The 20,618-nt window shown below is 49.9% G+C and overlaps 1 protein-coding gene across 3 annotated transcripts in view; it reads right to left on the minus strand.

Moving 5' to 3' along the window:
* Positions 1 to 20,618, minus strand: part of CSF1 (colony stimulating factor 1) — a 44,435-nt gene that overhangs the window by 16,296 nt on the left and 7,521 nt on the right. For 2 of the 3 annotated variants that reach the window (XR_011282872.1, XM_069632976.1), the window contains exons 2-6: positions 13,084 to 13,212; positions 11,559 to 11,621; positions 10,710 to 10,895; positions 8,838 to 9,048; positions 2,627 to 4,185 (exon numbers count right to left, since the gene is read on the minus strand). Coding sequence is in view for 2 of the 3 variants with exons in the window: in XM_069632976.1 (XP_069489077.1) it covers positions 2,627 to 4,185; positions 8,838 to 9,048; positions 10,710 to 10,895; positions 11,559 to 11,621; positions 13,084 to 13,212 (2,148 nt within the window). In the remaining variant the exon portion in view is untranslated. The remainder of the gene's footprint in view (positions 1 to 2,626; positions 4,186 to 8,837; positions 9,049 to 10,709; positions 10,896 to 11,558; positions 11,622 to 13,083; positions 13,213 to 20,618) is intronic. The other variant, XM_069632977.1, reaches the window with a different exon arrangement.

A 20,618-nucleotide genomic window follows, 5' to 3' on the forward strand; every position in this document is an offset into this window, starting at 1 on the left:
CATGTAGTTACTTAACAAAGTGCTGCTCTCCGCCCTTGACAATTTTTATTACATATTTGAGATTTGAGTTGTTCCCAGTGTTGCCAACACTGACCCTCTATGTAGATTTTGTAAAGGGGAACTAGAAACCGCTAGACACGTGCTTACTAATTGCAGTCACCTGGTTTCTTGCTAGAATAAAGGTTACGCAGAATTTCAGGACTATGATTCTGATCTATTTTGGAGCTCTGTGTATTGTGCCGAGTCCTTAATGACCACGGCGGCCGCATTCCATATATAGAACCTGATTAAGTGCACACGTAAGTGAACTGATACATGGCCACATTATTCTTAATATTGCCACGTGCTGGATTATCTACTTGCTGCATAACCTGGAGAGATCATGAATTTTATCACTGAGTTTTTTAAATTGACATTTTATCTTGATAATGTACTAGTCACACAAGATTATAATGTTCATATACACCAGTGTTTTATAATGTTTTATAATGACCTTTGAACTGAAATGTTTTGTAAATGATGCCTCATTTTTATCATAAGTGATATGTTTCAATGACATATGATGTAATGTGTTTATGTGTAAAGGCTGGACACCAATATGCACAAATACATTTTTTTTTAAGTCATCAGATAATGAAGGCAGTGAAGGAAGCTCCTCAATGGTCTTCATCAGATAGTGAGGGCAGTGTTAATCAGTAATAAGGCAGTGGAGGAAGCGCCTCAGTAATCAGACAGTGAGGAAACTCCTCAATGGTCTTCATCAGATAGTGAGGGCAGTGTTAATCAGTAATAAGGCAGTGGAGGAAGCGCCTCAGTAATCAGACAGTGAGGAAGCTCCTCAATGGTCTTCATCAGATAGTGAGGGCAGTGTTAATCAGTAATAAGGCAGTGGAGGAAGCGCCTCAGTAATCAGACAGTGAGGAAGCTCCTCAATGGTCTTCATCAGATAGTGAGGGCAGTGTTAATCAGTAATAAGGCAGTGGAGGAAGCGCCTCAGTAATCAGACAGTGAGGAAACTCCTCAATGGTCTTCATCAGATAGTGAGGGCAGTGTTAATCAGTAATAAGGCAGTGGAGGAAGCGCCTCAGTAATCAGACAGTGAGGAAGCTCCTCAATGGTCTTCATCAGATAGTGAGGGCAGTGTTAATCAGTAATAAGGCAGTGGAGGAAGCGCCTCAGTAATCAGACAGTGAGGAAGCTCCTCAATGGTCTTCATCAGATAGTGAGGGCAGTGTTAATCAGTAATAAGGCAGTGGAGGAAGCGCCTCAGTAATCAGACAGTGAGGAAACTCCTCAATGGTCTTCATCAGATAGTGAGGGCAGTGTTAATCAGTAATAAGGCAGTGGAGGAAGCGCCTCAGTAATCAGACAGTGAGGAAGCTCCTCAATGGTCTTCATCAGATAGTGAGGGCAGTGTTAATCAGTAATAAGGCAGTGGAGGAAGCGCCTCAGTAATCAGACAGTGAGGAAGCTCCTCAATGGTCTTCATCAGATAGTGAGGGCAGTGTTAATCAGTAATAAGGCAGTGGAGGAAGCGCCTCAGTAATCAGACAGTGAGGAAACTCCTCAATGGTCTTCATCAGATAGTGAGGGCAGTGTTAATCAGTAATAAGGCAGTGGAGGAAGCGCCTCAGTAATCAGACAGTGAGGAAACTCCTCAATGGTCTTCATCAGATAGTGAGGGCAGTGTTAATCAGTAATAAGGCAGTGGAGGAAGCGCCTCAGTAATCAGACAGTGAGGAAACTCCTCAATGGTCTTCATCAGATAGTGAGGGCAGTGTTAATCAGTAATAAGGCAGTGGAGGAAGCGCCTCAGTAATCAGACAGTGAGGAAACTCCTCAATGGTCTTCATCAGATAGTGAGGGCAGTGTTAATCAGTAATAAAACATAGATAATGGGGAGTGACAGGTTTGGGATGCGCTCAATTTCTCTAGAATATGGGTAGTCCATTGCAGCAGCCACTGCACGGGAGCTTCCCCCGGGTTCCTCCAACAGTTAATAGCATGAAGTGGAGTTTGTGCAGTTGTGGTGTGCAGAGGACTCGATATTCAAATGGTCAGATCCTCAATAGTAAAATGAGAGCTCAAATGTCCTTGAATAAGCGACAAGTCCAATAATGTGGAAAGTGATTTATTGCGGTCACAGCCGACACGTGTTTCGACCCATGAGGTCGTCCTCAAGGCAAAAAGCGTAACGGGTAGAATCCCCATTTGAAGTTCTTGGATGGCAATTGGGTCACATAATGGATCGAATTCAGAGAAAAGTCCTAATGGGATGGACAAAATGTGCGCCGGATGAATCCATCCCTCTTACTTTTGATCCAGATATTTCTACCATATATACAAGATATTAACCTTCTGTGCTGAATTAATTGTGCTACATCTGCATCGCCGAATTTCGGCGCACATTTTGTCCATCCCATTAGGACTTTTCTCTGAATTCGATCCATTATGTGACCCAATTGCCATCCAAGAACTTCAGATAGGGATTCTACCCGTTACGCTATTTGCCTTGAGGACGACAGTGTTCCTCAGTCATCAGACAGCGAGGAACCTCAATAGTCTTCATCAGATAACGAAGCAGTGTTCATTAGTAATAAGGCAGTGGAGGAGAGTGGAGACATACCTGGTTTTGACGTCTGTAGTAGAGGAGTCCACTCAGCGCCAGCAGGATACCCAGGATACATGGCACCAGCAGGTACGTGTAGGCCCTTCCCATGGACTCTTCCTGGCCAGATCCCGCTGCGTTTTCTGGTCCTGGGCCATAGAGAGGGAGGAGGTTAGAGTCATGGTGTGGGCCAGCGACACTTTCCCCTCGTTCATCAGACTGCTGGTTCTCTAGCCCTCTAAGTACACCAGGGGGCCCGGGCCTCCACGGTAGATGGTAAATGCCAGGGCCACTCTCTACGGTAGGTGCTTGCGCAATGGCCTCAGGGATTACCAGCATGGTGCTAGGGGAAGTAGGGGTGTTCATAGTCCTGAGAAGGTCCAGCACCTGCGTAGGCTGCACACCAGTCACAGCCATAGGAACCTTAGAGTTCCCAATGGTGATGTCTTTCCAGGATTCTTGGAGCAGGGAAGCCTTTCCAGTCACTAATATGAGGGTATCCGTGCCACTAATGGCGGTGTCTTTGAAGGAGTGTTGGTCAAGAGCAGCCTCGTCACTGACTGCCAGCGGGGCCTCTGTGCTGCCAATGATGAGGGTGTCTTCTGTGGAAGCTTGTTGAGGGGCGGCCCCTTCGGTCACAGACACGGGGGCCTCAGTGCTGCCAATGATGAGGGTGTCTTCTGTGGAAGCTTGTTGAGGGGTGGCCCCTTCGGTCACAGACACGGGGGCCTCAGTGCTGCCAATGATGAGGGTGTCTTCCGTGGAAGCTTGGTGAGGGGCGGCCCCTTCGGTCACAGACACGGGGGCCTCAGTGCTGCCAATGATGAGGGTGTCTTCTGTGGAAGCTTGTTGAGGGGCGGCCCCTTCGGTCACAGACACGGGGGCCTCAGTGCTGCCAATGATGAGGGTGTCTTCCGTGGAAGCTTGGTGAGGGGCGGCCCCTTCACTCACAGACACGGGGGCCTCAGTGGTGCCAACGATGATGTTGTCTTCCGTGGAAGCTTGGTGAGGGGCGACCCCTTCGGTCACAGATGAGAAGTCCTCAGAGCGGGCAATGCTACTTTTCTTCACTGATGTCTGATGAGTGATAACCGCCCTAGTCACAGCCCTCATAGGACTCCCACCGGAGCCACCAATGGTGTTGGGAGAACCTGCCGTGAGGTTTTCACCCTGGATTAGAGAAGTGCTGCCCCCAGGGGTTGCGGAGTGAGCATCAGTCACAGGAATTTCCTGGTACTTCCCTGAATCAGGTGTGGAAGAGGGATGTGGTGCCAGTCTAGTGCCTGAGAGCAGTTCTGTGCTGAGGAGCGAAGGTGTGTGTGCAGGCTCCAGGGTGGGGGCAGGCATGATGGTTGGAGGGGTCCAGAGGCTCCCAGGGACCTCCTGACTTGCAGGCGTCCCTGGGATGTTCTGTGTAGTCCTGGCTACCCTGACACCTCCCTCACTGTGCCGCGTGGCAGGCAGCACCTTCATACCTGTGGCATCCTTGCTGTGTTGCTGAGGTGAGCCAGGCTTGAAGGATGCAGGAGAATCGGGGGGTTCAAGGGTGGGGCAGGTGCAGGTGTCCTGAGCTGGACCTGAAACAATCGGATAAAATCATTGAGTAAATTGCAACATCTGCAGAAGGTCAGACGAGTGAGCACCAGTGCATGCAATAGGGCACCCTGGAAATGGCAATGGAGCGAGACGTGGCCCACATCCTGCCTTCTCCTGGGTCTCCCCAAATACCAACACCCTAATGCCCTTTACCCATCAGACGAAGGTGAGTCTATGTGTGTGCCACGAGCCTCTAGCGTGGCAGGTGGTAATGCAGAGGAGTGTACTGGCCTCTGGGACTGCAAGTGGTCTTTCATCAGCCAGAGAGATGTCCTTTAGACTGTAGCTGGCACTGTGCCAGCGTAGAGATGCCAGGATGCCCTTGGACATTGAACTTTGGCATGACTGCTTGTCATCCTGGGACCCCCCATCTCCGTCTCACCCTCTTTCAGCTCCTTATTGCAGAGCCTAAGCGTGCCCTCCGTTCCTTCAATAGAGGAGAGCATGTTAAAATGTCCCTTTTTGTCCTCACTCTATTTTGAGGATGATGTTGGGGGTCAAAGCAGCCCATACCCCCATGTGCAATGGACAGAGTCTAAGGAGTTGTCAGGAAGTGAAGGGCTAATCCCGGTAGATGAAAACTGGGCCTGCTTGGATCTCAAGAACGGAAAGATGGGTTGTCACCCACCACATGGGATGGCCAATCCTGGTAGATACATCATGACTCTCCTTGGATCCCCAGAATGGAAGGATGGGTTGTCACCCACCACATGGGATGGCCAAACCGGGTAGATACATCATGACTCTCCTTGGATCCCCAGAATGGAAGGATGGGTTGTCACCCACCACATGGGATGGCCAAACCTGGTAGATACATCATGACTCTCCTTGGATCCCCAGAATGGAAGGATGGGTTGTCACCCACCACATGGGATGGCCAATCCTGGTAGATGCAGCATGACTCTCCTTGGATCACCGGAATGGAAGGATGGGTTGTCACCCACCACATGGGATGGCCAATCCTGGTAGATGCATCATGACTCTCCTTGGATCCCCGGAATGGAAGGATGGGTTGTCACCCACCACATGGGATGGCCAAACCTGGTAGATGCATCATGACTCTCCTTGGATCCCCGGAATGGAAGGATGGGTTGTCACCCACCACATGGGATGGCCAATCCTGGCAGATGCATCATGACTCTCCTTGGATCCCCGGAATGGAAGGATGGGTTGTCACCCACCACATGGGATGGCCAATCCTGGCAGATGCAGCATGACTCTCCTTGGATCCCCGGAATGGAAGGATGGGTTGTCACCCACCACATGGGATGGCCAAACCTGGCAGATGCATCATGACTCTCCTTGGATCCCCGGAATGGAAGGATGGGTTGTCACCCACCACATGGGATGGCCAATCCTGGTAGATGCATCATGACTCTCCTTGGATCCCCGGAATGGAAGGATGGGTTGTCACCCACCACATGGGATGGCCAAACCTGGTAGATGCATCATGACTCTCCTTGGATCCCCGGAATGGAAGGATGGGTTGTCACCCACCACATGGGATGGCCAATCCTGGTAGATGCATCATGACTCTCCTTGGATCCCCGGAATGGAAGGATGGGTTGTCACCCACCACATGGGATGGCCAATCCTGGTAGATGCATCATGACTCTCCTTGGATCCCCGGAATGGAAGGATGGGTTGTCACCCACCACATGGGATGGCCAATCCTGGTAGATGCATCATGACTCTCCTTGGATCCCCAGAATGGAAGGATGGGTTGTCACCCACCACATGGGATGGCCAATCCTGGTATATGCAGCATGACTCTCCTTGGATCACCAGAATGGAAGGATGGGTTGTCACCCACCACATGGGATGGCCAATCCTGGTAGATGCAGCATGACTCTGCTTGAATCCGCAGAAGAGCAGGGTGGGTGGTCACCACCACCCTGGATGGCCACCCGTGGGTTGCATCCCCAGAAAGGAAGGATGGGTAGACATCCAACACATATGATCCAGAAAAGCTGATGGGGAGCAGTTACACGCCTCTGCAGGAAATCCCCCCCCCCACCTCCTATATGTTGGAAGTCTGAGATGGTGCCATGTTTGACACCAGCAGTTGTGCCAATACCACAGCATATATTCAAAAGAAGATACCCATTGAGACAAACCTATCGAATGTATTCCCGAAGAGACGCCAATCAGAGAGGAACTCCCTGAAGGAATATGAAAAAGAGCAAAAACAGAAGCTAGTGACGTCACACGAGACGTGTGCAACATCCCGGGATATTGGCTGAAGAGGATGCATGGATCTTACAGGAACTAATGACGAAGTAAAGAGTCAAGTGAACTTTTAAATACGAGAAAGAAGATTACACATGCATGAAGTTCTGCAGAGAATCAACTGTTCAATTAGCGTACAGACGCTGAACGCAAGTAGATTAAGTCATCATAGAAGCTGGCTATGCGTAGTGAATAGAATGCAGGCAGAGCCGCCATTGTACAGGAGCTGGGAATCGGTGTTGTGAATTTAGTAAGCCAGGACCCATGAAGCGTACAGACGCTGAACGCAAGTAGATTAAGTCATCAGAGAAGCTGGCTATACGTAGTGAATAGAATGCAGGCAGAGCCGCATTGTACAGGAGCTGGGCATCGGTGTTGTGAATTTAGTAAGCCAGGACCCATGAAGCGTGCAGACGCTGAACGCAAGTAGATTAAGTCATCAGAGAAGCTGGCTATGCGTAGTGAATAGAATGCAGGCAGAGCCGCCATTGTACAGGAGCTGGGAATCGGTGTTGTGAATTTAGTAAGCCAGGACCCATGAAGCGTACAGACGCTGAACGCAAGTAGATTAAGTCATCAGAGAAGCTGGCTATACGTAGTGAATAGAATGCAGGCAGAGCCGCATTGTACAGGAGCTGGGCATCGGTGTTGTGAATTTAGTAAGCCAGGACCCATGAAGCGTGCAGACGCTGAACGCAAGTAGATTAAGTCATCAGAGAAGCTGGCTATGCGTAGTGAATAGAATGCAGGCAAAGCCGCCATTGTACAGGAGCTGGGCATCGGTGTTGTGAATTTAGTAAGCCAGGACCCATGAAGCGTGCAGACACTGAAACGCAAGTAGATTAAGTCATCAGAGAAGCTGGCTATACGTAGTGAATAGAATGCAGGCAGAGCCGCATTGTACAGGAGCTGGGCATCGGTGTTGTGAATTTAGTAAGCCAGGACCCATGAAGCGTGCAGACGCTGAACGCAAGTAGATTAAGTCATCAGAGAAGCTGGCTATACGTAGTGAATAGAATGTAGGCAGAGCCGCCATTGTACAGGAGCTGGGAATCGGTGTTGTGAATTTAGTAAGCCAGGACCCATGAAGAGAAAAGGCGAGTATTGTGTTGCAGCAAGAATATGCTGAAATCGTGGAGCTGCATAGCAAGGCTGTCTGCCCTGTTATCAAAACTGAGGCAGCCAAGGTCGGTTATCTACTCTTAAAAGGAATGAACGTGCGAAAGATGAATCATCTCTTGTTAAGTTGCAAAGAAAAGAACACCAAGAGTGGCAAGTTTTATTCATTTAAGACATTTAAAAATCTACAAAATGGACCAAATTCTGGTCTCCTTTCACGTGACCCAAGGATGAAAATAGAGTTGAACGTGCAGTCCTAGAACAACGATAGTGAGTGCTCTCATTCCCATGTGTTCCCACAGACAAGGATACTTTGCAAGGCCAAGTTCAAAGACAAACTTCATGGCAGAAGGCATGGGTGATGAGAGATGTTGGGCTAATTGGGTGGGGAGGTAAAGTCAGGGCCACCTCCTTGCACCTGGGTCTGGGTTTACATGCTTCTAAGTGAACCGAATGCTCCAGACGTGGCACAAGCGTGCCACCCAATTGTACTATGCAGTATAATGAAGGACCTTATAGTTTGAAGACCAATTGAAAACAGTGCACTTGATGGTTTTAAAGATGACGTGTTTTAGAGGTAGGCATGTATTGTCGCCCCAATCACAATCCTAGTTCCCATGTAAGTATACTTTGATGTTCCCCTTAAGCCTATCACAATCCCTAGTAGGTTTTCTATTATTTTCCACATAGTATGACATCACCTCTGATGTATTTTTTGTATAAAGTCTATGTTATGTGAAAAGATCACTGAGAGAAATTGAGCGAACGTCTGTTGATGTTCGTTGTAACTCCCTGTTTTAGACAATTGTTAATAAAACAGTACTTTGCCATCTTCCTGAGTTGCTTCGGTTATTTGGACTCAGAGTTATTCTGTATGATCCCATCCATTACATATGCACGTTCCTAAAGGGCCCTAAACTGAAAGCGGCTGAGCAGGGCTCAGGAAGGACAGATTACCACTGATTCGTCAGGTTAACCTGGAAACCTTCCAGATCCCCAGGGATCAGCCATGATCCACTCAGGTGTTGGATGAGTGCCATGAAATCCCTAAACCCGCTTTCCTTACTCCCTCAAAGAAAAGGAGAGTGCATTTTCAAAGTTAATAGGCTGAGAAAGAGTGTGTCATAGTGCGTACCAACTTACAGCTCTGTACTGTATATCCAGCAGGATTTACAATATATATAGAGTGGCCTAAACCCTCCTTGACAGCCCCTCGATGCTCCCTGCTGCTCTGCTCCCCATGGACTCATTTCAGAATAGCAGCGAGGGGTTGCCCAGCACTCACCTGGGGTGGCAGCTGTGCCCTCTCTCTCCGAGCCCTCTGGGCCCACATGCTCCTCCGGCTCCACAGGCTCCTCCGGCTCCTCACATATGTCATCCTGGCACGTCACCGGGTTCGGCTTCGCGAGGTTGAGGAGCCTCCGCGTCATGCTGAAGACTCTCTGCACCTCCATCAGCATGTCTGCGGGAGACGTGGAGAAGGTCTTGGTGCAGCTCTGCGGAGAGAGGAAAGTTCACTTTACACCAGCGTGAGAGTGCACACTAGGCAGGCGTGCACAGAACTTTACACAAGCACCAATGAACACCCCCAGAGTAGAAAGAACAGTCACTGTGACCATGTTCCTCTCCCTCTGGAAAACAAAAAAAAACATGTTTCTGCCCAGATTCCTCGCACCCTGCCTCCCCTCTTTTGCAGATTCCTTGCACCCTGCCTCCCCTCTGTTGGAGATTCCTTGCACCCTGAGTCTCTTCTTTTGCAGATTCCTCGCACTCTTCCTCTCCTCTGTTGCAGATTCCTTGCACCCTGAGTCCCCTCTGTTGCAGATTCCTCGCACCCTGCCTCTCCTCTGTTGCAGGTTTCTCGCACCCTGCCTCCCCTCTGTTGCAGATTCCTTGCACCCTGCCTCCCCTCTGTTGCAGATTTCTCGCAGCCTGCCTCCCCTCTGTTGCAGATTCCTCACACCCTGCCTCCTATATGTTGCAGATTCCTCTCACCCTGCCTTCCCACTGTTGCAGATTCCTTGCACTCTGCCTCCCGTCTGTTCTAGATTCCTCACACCCTGCCTCTCCTCTGTTGCAGATTCCTCACACCCTGCCTCTTCTCCGTTGCAGATTCCTCGCACCCTGCCTCTCCTCTGTTGCAGATTCCTCACACCCTGCCTCTTCTCCGTTGCAGATTCCTCGCAACCTGCCTCTCCTCTGTTGCAGATTCCTCGCACCCTGCCTCTCCTCTGTTGCAGATTCCTTGCACCCTGCCTCTCCTCTGTTGCAGATTTCTCGCAGCCTCCCTCCCCTCTGTTGCAGATTCCTCACACCCTGCCTCCTATATGTTGCAGATTCCTTGCACCCTGCCTCTCCTGTTGCAGATTCCTTGCACCCTGCCTCTCCTCTGTTGCAGATTCCTCACACCCTGCCTCTTCTCTGTTGCAGATTCCTCGCACCCTGCCTCCTATATGTTGCAGATTCCTTGCACCCTGCCTCTCCTGTTGCAGATTCCTTGCACCCTGCCTCTCCTCTGTTGCAGATTCCTTGCACCCTGCCTCTCCTGTTGCAGATTCCTCACACCCTGCCTCTTCTCTGTTGCAGATTCCTCGCACCCTGCCTCCTATATGTTGCAGATTCCTTGCACCCTGCCTCTCCTGTTGCAGATTTCTCGCAGCCTCCCTCCCCTCTGTTGCAGATTCCTCACACCCTGCCTCCTATATGTTGCAGATTCCTCGCACCCTGCCTCCTATATGTTGCAGATTCCTTGCACCCTGCCTCCAATATGTTGCACCCCATGCATCCACTTCCCTCTCGCGCCACTTCTTACTTTCCCTTTTACCCACATGCTGCTTACTTTCTCATTCCTGCTTTTTTTGGGCCACTGTCCTCTCACCCATAAGGAGATCATCTTTCATGTGGGTGATGTCACCCTGCAGCCCCTCCTCTAATGCCCCTTGATACCCCACCCCAGGGAGGCAATTTAGGAATTTCTGTGGGTGCTGCTGCCCGGATGTTAGGGCGGTGGCACTGAAAAGGTATTAACGTGGTCAGAGATTTCCTGGGGGGTGCCCAGGCCCCCCACCCTTCTCTCTTCCCACCCTCCCCTTTCGATCCCTCCCTTCCCCATCACTCCTGTAACCCCCCCCTGCCACCCCGCCCCAGGTGGCGCTACCTCCGGCGGCGAGTGTGTCGGGGAGATGCAATCGTCTGCGATCAGTCTCGTGTGGAGTTCTTTCAGTTCCCTCGCGTGCTTCCGGTTTGTGGAGCCGTCTCTGTAGCTCTTCACCTGGTGCTCCAGGATCTTCCCTACCCAGTGCATGGCTCGCGTCACATAGCAGGCCTTGTACCCCTCATCACCCTAAAGAGGAGGACATGGGACAACAGAGGCAGAGTTAGGAGACTCGTGTGTGCATGCAGACATTTCACCCCCAACACCCACACCCCCCCCCCCGCCCCCAAGAGGCAGAGCCAGGATTGTCTAACAAGTGGGACCTGAAGTTAATGTAGTTGGACCCACCGCAGTGACAGTAACACCTGTAAATGCCCACACAACACTGATGAATCAGCATTTATAGATTTTGGGTGGGCCCTGCCCCTTCAGGCCCTACTCACGCCTCTGGACAGCGACCTCAAGACAGATGGCGCTTCACAAGAAGAGACCGCCCCTCCACATGAAAGACTTTTTGTAGACAGAGCTGCCTTGCTCAGATGACAAAACTTTCAACATGACAAGGCCGCCCTCTGCAGGGATAGCACCAGGGCATTTCAACCTTTTCAGTTGAAATGGGCCTCAAGCCTCAGGGGGCCACAGCTACTGTCCCCATGTTGTCAATCTTACCATAAATTAAAATACTGCAAGGAATGTGCGCTTTGCAGCACACACATTACAGGCTGCCCTTTGCAGGCACCCTCAGGCCGAACCCCTGGCCCCTCGCCCACGGCCTTGCAGTATACAGCTGGTGTGAGTGCTTATCAATTCTTGGCCTTTCCACTCGGCTTTGGACCACTAACAGCCACTCACCTCAGCTTTCAAGTCCACGAAGGTGAAAGAGATATTGCAGGGTGTGTTCATCTGGTTACCGATCTGCAAAGGAAGCAGACAGTGGTTACTCTCTCCTCCTGTGTCTTCCCCTCCCCCACCCTCCTCCTCAGGGTGCTGTTTTCCCTTTCCACCTCAGGGGCCAACTACAATTTCCCCTTCTGAGTGTCCTGGTCCCACATCCCACTTAGTGTCACGACTCAATATCTACCCTGAGGTCATCACAATTAGATAGTGGGGGCAGTGTCAAAAAATAGTGAGACAGGAGAGCAAGCTTCTCATTAATGAGACTGTGACCAAGCTCCTCAATAGTCATGATAAGACAGTGAGGGTAGTGTTAATCAGTAATTAGAGGGCAGTGTTAATCAGTAAACAGACAGGGGAGCAAACTTCTCATTAATGAGACTGTGACCAAGCTCCTCAATAGTCATGATAAGACAGTGAGGGCAGTGTTAACAAGTAATCAGATGGCAGTGCTAATCAGTTAACAGACATGGGAACAAGCTTCTCAGTAATGAGACAGTGAGCAAGCTCCTTAATAGTCATGATAAGACAGTGAGGGCAGTGTTAATCAGTAAACAGACAGTGGAGCAAGCTTCTCAGTAATGTGACAGTGAGCAAGCGCCTCAATAGTCATGATAAGACAGTGAGGGCAGTGTTAATCAGTAATCAGGGGCAGTGTTAATCAGTACACAGTCAGTGAGCAAGCTCCTCAGTAATGAGGCAGTGAACAAGCTGCTCAATAGTCATGGTAAAACAGTGAGGGCAGTGTTCATCTGTAATCAGGGGCAGTGTTAATCAGTAAACAGACAGGGGAGCAAGCTCCTCAGTAATGAGACAGTGAGTAAGCTCCTTAATAGTCATGGTAAGACAGTGAGGGCAGTGTTAATCAGTAAGCACAGAGCAGTGTTAAGCGGTAATTAATTAGATGGCAGTGTTAATCAGCAAACAGACACGGGAGCAAGCGTCTCAGTAATGAGACAGTGAGCAAGCTCCTCAATAGTCATGATAAGATAGTGAGGGCAGTGTTAATCAGTAATCAGACGGTGAGCAAGCGCCTCAGTAATGAGACAGTGAGCAAGCTCCTCAATAGTCATGATAAGATAGTGAGGGCAGTGTTAATCAGTAACCAGATGGCAGTGTTAATCAGTACACAGACAGCGAGCAAGCTCCTCAATAGTCATGATAAGATACTCAGGGCAGATAGTGAGGGTATTGGTACAGTGGAAACTACACCTGGTTTTCTCTCCTCTTTGCTGTCTATCTGCTCTCAACAACCCTCTAATCCCTCTTTGCTGGTGGCCTCCTTTGCCCCCGTGTCCCGTCGCCCACCCATACCCCACCTTCTCACTCCTCATTGCTCTGAGTCCTGCCTGATTCCTGGCCCTTCGCCACTGGAGTCTTTGCAGCGTGCAGTGGTCAGCACTTCCCCCGGGACAGTCCCATGAGTCCTCGGGGCCTCACTGCCTCCTCACTGCCCCCTGTGCGCCGTCACCCCCTCACTTACCAGATCATCCAGGAACGCCATGTGTTGCTCCGTGATGTGTATATAACAACGGCGGGTCCCGGACACCGGAAGTGCAGCGCCGAGAAGCCACGTGACCGTGAAAAGGGCCGCCAGCGCCACCGCCTGCACCTGAGGAGAAGGATAGGACCGTCAGTCCGGGGCACTCCCTGCACCCCCACACACTCTCTCCTCTTGCACCCCGCCGTGCACCCCCCCCCCCCCCACCGGGCCCGCCATTCACTCCCGCGAGCTGCTCGCAGCCCAGACACACCACGTGACGCCCCGCATGGCGGCCCCACCCAGTCACGACCTGCAGAAGTGTTTGCACACTGTGGGGGCGTAGTGAAGCCAGCCCCCCCCCCCCCCCCCCCAGGGCCAAGGGAAGGCTTCTGAAAGTCAACTCCCAGGAGCCGAACAGGTGGCAGCCGGGCACCTAGTCTCTGCTAAGCGCTGGATTCTGCCCAAGAGAGGCCTGCAGCGGGCACACAGCCTGGGGCCCAAATAGGCAGAGGATGCCATCTCCCGGCACAACACCAGCTTCCGCTGTCCTGATCCCTGGCACGACAATGGCCTCGCTGGATGCAAGCGCACAACCAGCTGAGCAGTCACTGAGTCCTGGGGCAGGACCGTGCACCCTGCTGGCACCCTGCTGGCACAAGATTGCGGGCGCATCATTGTATCTTTGCATGGTACTGTCCCAACGCATATATATTTACTTTTTTATTTATTTAGATTTATAAAGCGCACTTGTAGCCCCGAGGCGCTGTTACAAGCAGGTGCCTTGGTTACATGATGCATAATTTGCTGCTGGTTACATTGAGTGTAGCTATTAATTTATTTTATTTATCTGTTTGTATTTTTAAAGCGATCGCACAGCCCGGGGGCATCGAGACGCTGTTACAGGACTATGTCTCTTAGTTGCGTATTTATAATGCGCTTAATACCCAGAGGTTATTAAGCACGGACCCGGGGATCGAACCTGTGTTGCTTCGTTTCGTCTTGTTGCGCTGAGCTATCCTCCCGGAAAAATTAAGGAGAGTCTGTACCTTATTTTCATGCAAGTTGCCTGAGCAGCTAAGGGTACAGACCACGGATCACAAGCAGTGAGCGCCCCGTGGGGTGAGGCGGAAGCGAGTTCCAATGGGAAGCTGGAGTCCACAGCGTGTGACCTCAGGACCTTGCGCACTGTGATGCGGTTGGTGTAGTGGGTTTTCGCGTGTGTACTCTAGTGATTCTCTGTGAGAGGTACGGGGGCTGTGTTGTGTAGGCATTTGTGTGTAGGGGTCAGTGTTTTGAAGATGACCCTTTCTCTGATGGGGAGCCAGTGGGCTTGTTCCCTGGCAGCTGTTATGTGGTCTCTTTTGGAAATGCAGATGGCCGCCTGGAGTTTATCCGGCTAGGAGGGCGTTACAGTAGTCGAGTCGGGATCCGATTATGACTCTGGCTATGGTTAGGCAGTTTAGGTCGGAGAGGAAGGGGCTGGCTGCGGTTAGCACTTTGGGGTGATAGGCTGCTGCGGGTGCTAGGCGTGGACCTGTCTAGTCATAGATCCCTCCAAGCACTTTAAGTTGTCGATGGTGAAGGTACTATATTGGTCATCAAGTCTCTTTTGGGTTTCAGAGGAGGGGTTAGGAGTAGTTCCGTTTTGTCTCCATTTAGACATAGCCAGTTTTCTGCCCTCCATGTTTGGATGGTAGAGTAGATTGAGTTGAGGGATTTTGGTGTCGGATTCATAGTTGCCTGAGAGTGGAATGAGAACCTGAGTGTCGTCAGCGTAATTCGTGTCGGTGATGCCTAGTGCGTCAAGGATGGGCAACAGTGGCCTGGTGACTATATTGTATCCGGTGAGTGAGATGATCTGACCTAGCGGGACTCCACACTCGATGAAGTTGGGGTGTGCGCAGGCTTGGTCGGAGAAGACCTTTGTGGCTCTATCTTGGAGGAAGGGGGTGATCCAAGCTGTGGCCTTGGGGGAGAAGTTAGCAGCAGACGTCCATTTGATTCACAACACAACACAACAGAGACAATACTGGCGCAGGTCTTTCTTTTTTTTAATAGTGTTTTGGTTCCCACATATAAACAAGTGAGAACCTTTCGCAAACGATATAAAAGAAACTATTAGGTAAATATTACCTGCTGCATGAGTATAAAATATTCTTTGAAGAAGAAAAAAAAACAACAAGAAAAAAGAAATAAACGAAAAAATAAGATAAGGAAAGAAACTGCAACAAAAGATCTGATCCTTTACATAGTAAACTCTTAAGAATATTTGTGATCATCAGAGAGAATTTCTACCGTTTTTCCTTTTGAGAAAGGGGGGGAGCAGAGCGAGGCGACACTGCAGTTGTGCTCCATCACTTCCAGCTCTAGAAAGGAACACCTGCAGCTTTTCAGTATTGGACTGAGGACTACACAGGGCCCCCCATCAGGCTACCCCAGAAGGCTTTGCTCCCCATAACGGTGCCCAGATGCTTAACTCTGTCTTCCTTCAGGCCAATGCAGCCCACTGCCGTAGTCTGGCATAATAGGGTGGCATATCACTGTGTTATGCATTAATGTACCCTGGCACAATGGCAGAACGCAGCAGGATCTCCTGGCACAATGCATACAATATACATTACACAGGGCAGCACATTTGTCTAGCTGGACCCAATACTGGCACAGCAGAGTCTTCTGGCATATTTCCAACGAAACCATTTCTGCCCTCAGGCACAATGCAGGCCCGCCAATGTATCTAGAAACACCAAGGGCATGTTTCTGCCTAGCACATGACTTCACCTGGCACGCAAACATCTGGTGTGCCCCTGAATACTGCCCCATTGCTGGCACTCTGCTGTACTCAAGCACAAACCCCAACAGGGCACCTTTGTTCTCAGGAGCCGGTCATCTCTTCTTGTTCAGCACTGATTTACCACTGTAACCTTGCACAATGCCAACACATGATGGCATCCTGGCACAATGCTAGCCAGCAAATCAGCATATGTGGAACAAGACTGGCACATGACTCTCTCCTGGCACAATACCGGCTGACATCACGCTTTCGCCTGCACATCACTCTATCCGGAATTATGTTGACACCCGTCTCTATAATGAAACAAAACCAGCAGGTACGTCACTGAATCTGGAGCAACACTGGCACGTAACTCTATACTGGCATGATAGGGTCAGACACCTCACTGTTTCTGGAAGATTCCTGGCACATAACTCTATACTGGCATGATACAGTCAGAAACCTAACTGTTTCTGGAAGAATCCTGGCCCATCACTCTATACTGGCACAATACGGTCAGACAGCTCACTGTTTCTGGAAGAATCCTGGCACATCACTCTATCTGGCAGGTTATAGTCAGACACCTCACGGTTTCTGGAAGAATGCTGGCACATAACTCTATACTGGCAGGTTACAGTCAGGCACCTCACGGTTTCTGGAAGAATCCTGGCACATCACTCTATCCTGGCATGATACGGTCAGACACCTTACTGTTTCTGGAAGAAACCTGGCACATCACTCTATACTGGCATGATACGGTCAGACACCTCACTGTTTCTGGAAGAATCCTGGCACATCACTCTATACTGGCAGGTTACGGTCAGACACCTCACTGTTTCTGGAAGAATCCTGGCACATCACTCTATCTGGCACGATACAGTCAGACACCTCACTGTTTCTGGAAGAATCCTGGCACATCACTCTCTATACTGACACAGTCAGACACCTCACGGTTTCTGGAAGAATCCTGGCACGCCACTCTATACTGGCACGACACGGTCAGACACCTCACTGTTTCTGGAAGAATCCTGGCACATTACTCTATACTGGCAGGTTACATTCAGACACCTCACAGTTTCTGGAAGAATCCTGGCACATCACTCTATCTGGCAGGTTATAGTCAGACACCTCACGGTTTCTGGAAGAATGCTGGCACATAACTCTATACTGGCAGGTTACAGTCAGGCACCTCACGGTTTCTGGAAGAATCCTGGCACATCACTCTATCCTGGCATGATACGGTCAGACACCTTACTGTTTCTGGAAGAAACCTGGCACATCACTCTATACTGGCATGATACGGTCAGACACCTCACTGTTTCTGGAAGAATCCTGGCACATCACTCTATACTGGCAGGTTACGGTCAGACACCTCACTGTTTCTGGAAGAATCCTGGCACATCACTCTATCTGGCACGATACAGTCAGACACCTCACTGTTTCTGGAAGAATCCTGGCACATCACTCTCTATACTGACACGGTCAGACACCTCACGGTTTCTGGAAGAATCCTGGCACGCCACTCTATACTGGCACGACACGGTCAGACACCTCACTGTTTCTGGAAGAATCCTGGCACATTACTCTATACTGGCAGGTTACATTCAGACACCTCACAGTTTCTGGAAGAATCATGGCATATCACTCTATACTGACACGAGATGATCAGACACCTCATGGTTTCTGGAAGAATCCTGGCAAGTAACTCTATACTGGCACGATACGGTCAGACACCTCACTGTTTCTGGAAGAATTATGGCATGTAACTCTATACTGGCACGATACAGTCAGACACCTCACTGTTTCTGGAAGAATCCTGGCACGTCACTCTATACTGGCACAATACGGTCAGACACTGTATCTGGAAGAATCTTGGCATGTAACTCTATACTGGCATGATACGGTCAGACACCTCACTGTTTCTGGAAGAATCCTGGCAGATCACTCTATACTGGCAGGATGCGGTCAGACACCTCACTGTTTCTGGAAGAATCCTGGCACGTAACTCTAGAGTGGCACATTACAGTCAGACACCTCACGGTGTCTGAAAGAATCCTGGCATGGTACTCTATACTGGCACGATACAGTCAGACACCTCACTGTTTCTGGAAGAATCCTGGCACATCACCCTATTCTGGCACGATACAGTCAGACACCTCACTGTTTTGGAAAGAATTCTGGCACATCACCCTATACTGGCACGATACGGTCAGACACCTCACGGTTTCTGGAAGAATCTTGGAACATCACTCTATACTGGCACGATACGGTCAGACAACTCACTGTTTCACTTTATACTGGCAGAATACGGTCAGACACCTCACGGTTTCTGGAAGAATCCTGGCACATCACTCTATACTGGCACGATACGGTCAGACACCTCACGGTTTCTGGAATAATCCTGGCACATCACCCTATTCTGGCAAGATATGGTCAGACACCTCATTGTTTTGGAAATAATTCTGGCACATCACTCTATACTGACAGATACGGTCAGACACCTCACAGTTTCTGGAAGAATCCTGGAACATCACTCTATACTAGCACAATACGGTCAGACAACTCACTGTTTCACTCTATACTGGCAGGATACGGTCAGACACCTCACGGTTTCTGGAAGAATCCTGGCACATCACTCTATACTGGCACGATACGGTCAGACACCTCACGGTTTCTGGAATAATCCTGGCACATCACCCTATTCGGGCAAGATACGGTCAGAGACCTCACTGTTTTGGAAAGAATTCTGGCACATCACTCTATACTGACAGATACGGTCAGACACCTCACGGTTTCTGGAAGAATCTTGGAACATCACTCTTTACTGGCACGATACGGTCAGACAACTCACTGTATCACTCTATACTGGCAGGATACGGTCAGACACCTCACGGTTTCTGAAAGAATCCTGGCACATCACTCTATACTGGCACGATACGGTCAGACACCTCACGGTTTCTGGAATAATCCTGGCACATCACCCTATTCTGGCAAGATACGTTCAGACACCTCACTGTTTTGGAAAGAATTCTGGCACATCACTCTATACTGACAGATACGGTCAGACACCTCACGGTTTCCGGGAGAATCCTGGCACACCACTGGGGGCACAATGCTGGCACAACCCAATCAAGGATCATTATCAACAAGTGCTGGAAATGGAAAAAAAGTACTGGGGGACCCTCTCCTCCTTGGGGGGGGAGGAGGTGGGAGGAGGTGGGGCCAAGGGGCGGAAATCCAAGTCTGGAGATTTGCATAAAATCAAAAAGCATTTTGGGAACATTAGAATGCACACAATTGTACTTGTGAAACATGTTTGTGGTAGTCATTGAGCAAGAAACCCTTCTGAGGGCGCAATGGAAGCTGGGACTTTGCTCGTTATAATCACCCTACCAAACAAGGGCTGTAAACATCAGGACGTATCGACCAGTCTGCAAAGGGCCAGACCAGGGAGTAGGCTTTGTCTGGTAAAGTGCTGGTGAAGTACTCAGATCCCACACAGGGCCTGGCACGGCCTTAGGAGGGAGGCATGGAGAGGGCACGGTCAGGAGGTGGGGGCAAAGCAGATACGAGCGGGAGGTGCACAGTCCCTGGGTCAGCACAAGGGTCTTTGTATCCTGCCAGAAGACCCCAAAGAAGGTCGGCTGCTTCCCAGGATATGATGCTGGTTTGGGCAGATTGTAGGTGTGTTCCAGGTCTGTAGCTGGCCACGACTGTGTAGGGGGCTACCAGAGAAACCCTTAATGCCAAACCAGAGCCCTACACTCCTTATGCAAACTGACCAGGCCCTCTCTATAAACCTGACCGCGTCCTTCTAGACAACCATACCACCCCCTCATGCACTGCTTAACCACTCCTTCCCTCTTCATTAGTATTGGCCATCCTTATCCACCACTGGCTACCACTCCTCGGCACTACCGACGAGCCATCCTTACCACTGGCCACAACTCTTTATCACTATCAACCATACGCTACCACTGGCCAGCACTCTTTATCACTTTTGACCATACATCACCACTGGCCAGCACTCTTTGTCACTATTGACCTTACATCACCACTGGCCAGCACTCGTTGTCACTATTGACCTTACATCACCACTGGCTAGCACTCTTTGTGAAGATTGACCATACATCACCACTGGCTAGCACTCTTTATCACTATTGACCATACATCACCACTGGCTAGCACTCTTTATCACTATTGACCACACATCACCACTGGCTAGCACTCTTTATCACTATTGACCACACATCACCACTGGCCAGCACTCTTTGTCACTATTGACCTTACATCACCACTGGTCAGCACTCTTTGTCACTATTGACCTTACATCACCACTGGCTAGCACTCTTTGTGAAGATTGGCCATACATCACCACTGGCTAGCACTCTTTATCACTATTGACCATACATCACCACAGGCTAGCACTCTTTATCACTATTGACCATACGTCACCACTGGCTAGCACTCTTTATCACTATTGACCACACATCACCACTGGCTAGCACTCTTTGTGAAGATTGACCATACATCACCACTGGCTAGCACTATTTATCACTATTGACCATACATCACCACAGGCTAGCACTCTTTATCACTATTGACCATACATCACCACTGGCCAGCACTCTTTATCACTATTGACCTAACATCACCACTGGCCAGCACTCTTTCTCACTATTGACCATACATCACCACTGGCTAGCACTCTTTATCACTAATGACCTTACATCACCACTGGCTAGCACTCTTTATCACTATTGAC

The sequence above is a fragment of the Ambystoma mexicanum genome, chromosome 13 (genome assembly GCF_040938575.1).
Source record: "Ambystoma mexicanum isolate Mex_15411 chromosome 13, UKY_AmexF1_1, whole genome shotgun sequence".
NCBI classification, from domain to species: Eukaryota; Metazoa; Chordata; class Amphibia; order Caudata; family Ambystomatidae; genus Ambystoma; species Ambystoma mexicanum.